Consider the following 2,500-nt stretch of genomic DNA (forward strand, 5'->3'; position numbering starts at 1 on the left):
AGGAGTTACCTCAGTATAAATGAGTTACCTCAGTATAAATGAGTTACCTCTTACCCCGAATCTGTTTAATTACGCATTCCTTCCTTCACAGCCAGGTTGGTGTTAAACACTTCTTTGACTTTGTCCTGAAATATTGTGGCCACTTCTGCCAAAACAACCGCTATACCGTCATTACCATTCATCATCGCCCGGATTGATGAAGCTAATTAGTAATTAACTCGTCAATAATTAAATTGACGTTTGTCTTTTTTTTGGGAGGAAAACATTTCTTCATGTTGCACAAATACTGAAACCTAATGAATGAGATGTCATCTGATGTCATCTGACAATGAATGAGATGTTGAACGTATCTAACTCGTTCTCTCTCTTCCCCATCTCCTCTCCTCTTCTCTCTCTTCCCAATCTCCTCTCCTCTCCTCCCCTCTCTCCTCTCCTCTCCTCTCCTCCCCTCTCTCCTCTCCTCTCCTCTCCTCTCCTCTCCTCTCCTCTCCTCTCCTCTCCTCTTCTCTCTCTTCCCCATCTCCTCTCCTCCCCTCTTCTCTCCTCCCCTCTTCTCACTCTCCTGCCCTCCTCTCCTCCCCTCTTCTGTCTCTCCCCCCATCTCCTCTCCTCCCCTCTTCTCTCTCTCCCCCCCTCTCCTCTCCTCCCATCTTCTCTCTCTTCCCCCCCCTCTCCTCTCTTCCCCAACCTCTCTCTCTCTCTCAGATTCGTGCCAGGACAGGGCTTGGTGTTGTATCCTCAGATAGGGGATAAGTTGGACATAGTGTGCCCACGTGTGGACGGAGTAGCTGACGGGGTAGAGTATTACAAGATCCACATGGTTCCCAGGGAGCAGCTGGAGAGCTGCACCATCACCAAGGCTGACACGCCGCTGCTCAACTGTGTGAAGCCTGACCAGGATGTCAAGTTCACCCTGAAGTTTCAGGAGTTCAGCCCCAACCTGTGGGGCCTGGAGTTCTTCAGAGGACAAGACTACTACATCATCTGTGAGTAGTAAAGACACACGTAGCATAGATTATACTGCACTGTCTTTATTATTTTGGCCAATCATGTGCACTCTCTTGTGTTTGATAGCCAATCATTAGTGTGTCTTTATACCAGGGTGTCTTTATACCAGGGTGTCTTTATATTAGGGTGTCTTTAGTGTGTCTTTATACCAGGGTGTCTGCATACTTGTGTAACTTTAGAGTGTCTTTGTACTTTATGAGATGCTGTGATGGCCCCCTGGTTTAAAAAAAATGGCTGTTGGAATAAACCATCTGTGTGGTAGTGACGGGGGGTGGCGTGGAGTGGACAGTACCATCTGGGAGGCTCTACCACTGCCATCTGTGAGCTGTCAGACTTGGGGAGGGCCATCTTTCTGACTGACTGGAGAGGAGGAGAGGAGCAGAGGAGGAGAAAGGGGGAGAAGGAGAGGAGGATAAGAGGAGAGGAGGAGAGGGGGAGAGGAGAGGAGGAGAGGAGAGGTGGAGAGGAGAGGAGAGGAGGAGAGGAGAGGATGAGAAAGGGGGAGAGGAGAGGGGGAGAGGAGAGGAGGAGAAAGGGGGAGAGGAGAGGAGGAGAGGAGGATATGAGGAGAAAGGGGGTAGAGGAGAGGAGGAGAAAGGGGGAGAGGAGAGGATAGGAGGAGAAAGGGGGAGAGGAGGATAGGAGGAGAGGAGAGGAGGAGAGGAGGAGAAAGGGGAGAGGAGGAGAAAGGGAGAGAGGAGAGGAGGAGAAAGGGGGAGAGGAGAGGAGGAGAAAGGGGGAGAGGAGAGGAGGAGGAGAAAGGGGGAGAGGAGACGAGGAGAAAGGGGGAGAGGAGAGGAGAGGAGAGGAGAAAGGGGGAGAGGAGGAAAGCTGGGGAAGGGGGAGGAGGATAGGAGGAGAAAGTGGGAGAGGAGGAGAAAGAGGAGAGGAGGAGAGGAGGAGAAAGTGGGAGAGGATGGGAGGAGGAGGAGAGGAAAGGAGGAGAGGAGGAGATGATGGGAGGGAATGAAAGGAGAGCCTACTTAGGAAAATACAGTGAGAAAAGTCCCTTGAATTTCTTCCAGAATAGGTATTGTAAGCTAGCCATGCCTGTAGGGGTGGCTGGTAAATGTAGTTTTAATAGTGAACTAGCCTTTGCATACCTACAAATGAGTTGATTTCTGTAACAGCAGGCTGAACGTCTCACTATGATAATGAACCGTAATGGACCTGATGAGCTGTGTCTCTCACGCACGCACACACACACACAGCTATCCTATCGTACATCCAGCCTCTGTCAACAAAGTTCTCTCTCTCTCTCTCTCTCTCTCTCTCTCTCTCTCTCTCTCTCTCTCTCTCTCTCTCTCTCAATTCAATTCAAGGGGCTTTATTGGCATGGGAAACGTGTTAACATTGCCAAAGCAAGTGAGGTAGAAGAGTGAAATAAACTCTATCTCTCTCTATCATTTTTCTCTCTCTCTCTCTGTCTACACCTCTGTATTACACACTCTCTCAGAATATAATTTGACACACTAATTTCTCCCCTCAAACA

General features: G+C 49.6%; 1 protein-coding gene across 2 annotated transcripts in view; it reads left to right on the plus strand.

Moving 5' to 3' along the window:
* The window catches only part of LOC110504857 (ephrin-B2a), a 39,365-nt gene that overhangs the window by 16,970 nt on the left and 19,895 nt on the right, over nucleotides 1–2,500 (plus strand). For both annotated transcript variants that reach the window (XR_016494883.1, XM_036975296.2), the window contains exon 2: nucleotides 706–986. Coding sequence is in view for 1 of the 2 variants with exons in the window: in XM_036975296.2 (XP_036831191.2) it covers nucleotides 706–986 (281 nt within the window). In the remaining variant the exon portion in view is untranslated. The remainder of the gene's footprint in view (nucleotides 1–705; nucleotides 987–2,500) is intronic.

Source organism: Oncorhynchus mykiss, chromosome 3 (genome assembly GCF_057628025.1).
Source record: "Oncorhynchus mykiss isolate SJ-2025 chromosome 3, ASM5762802v1, whole genome shotgun sequence".
Taxonomy (NCBI): Eukaryota; Metazoa; Chordata; class Actinopteri; order Salmoniformes; family Salmonidae; genus Oncorhynchus; species Oncorhynchus mykiss.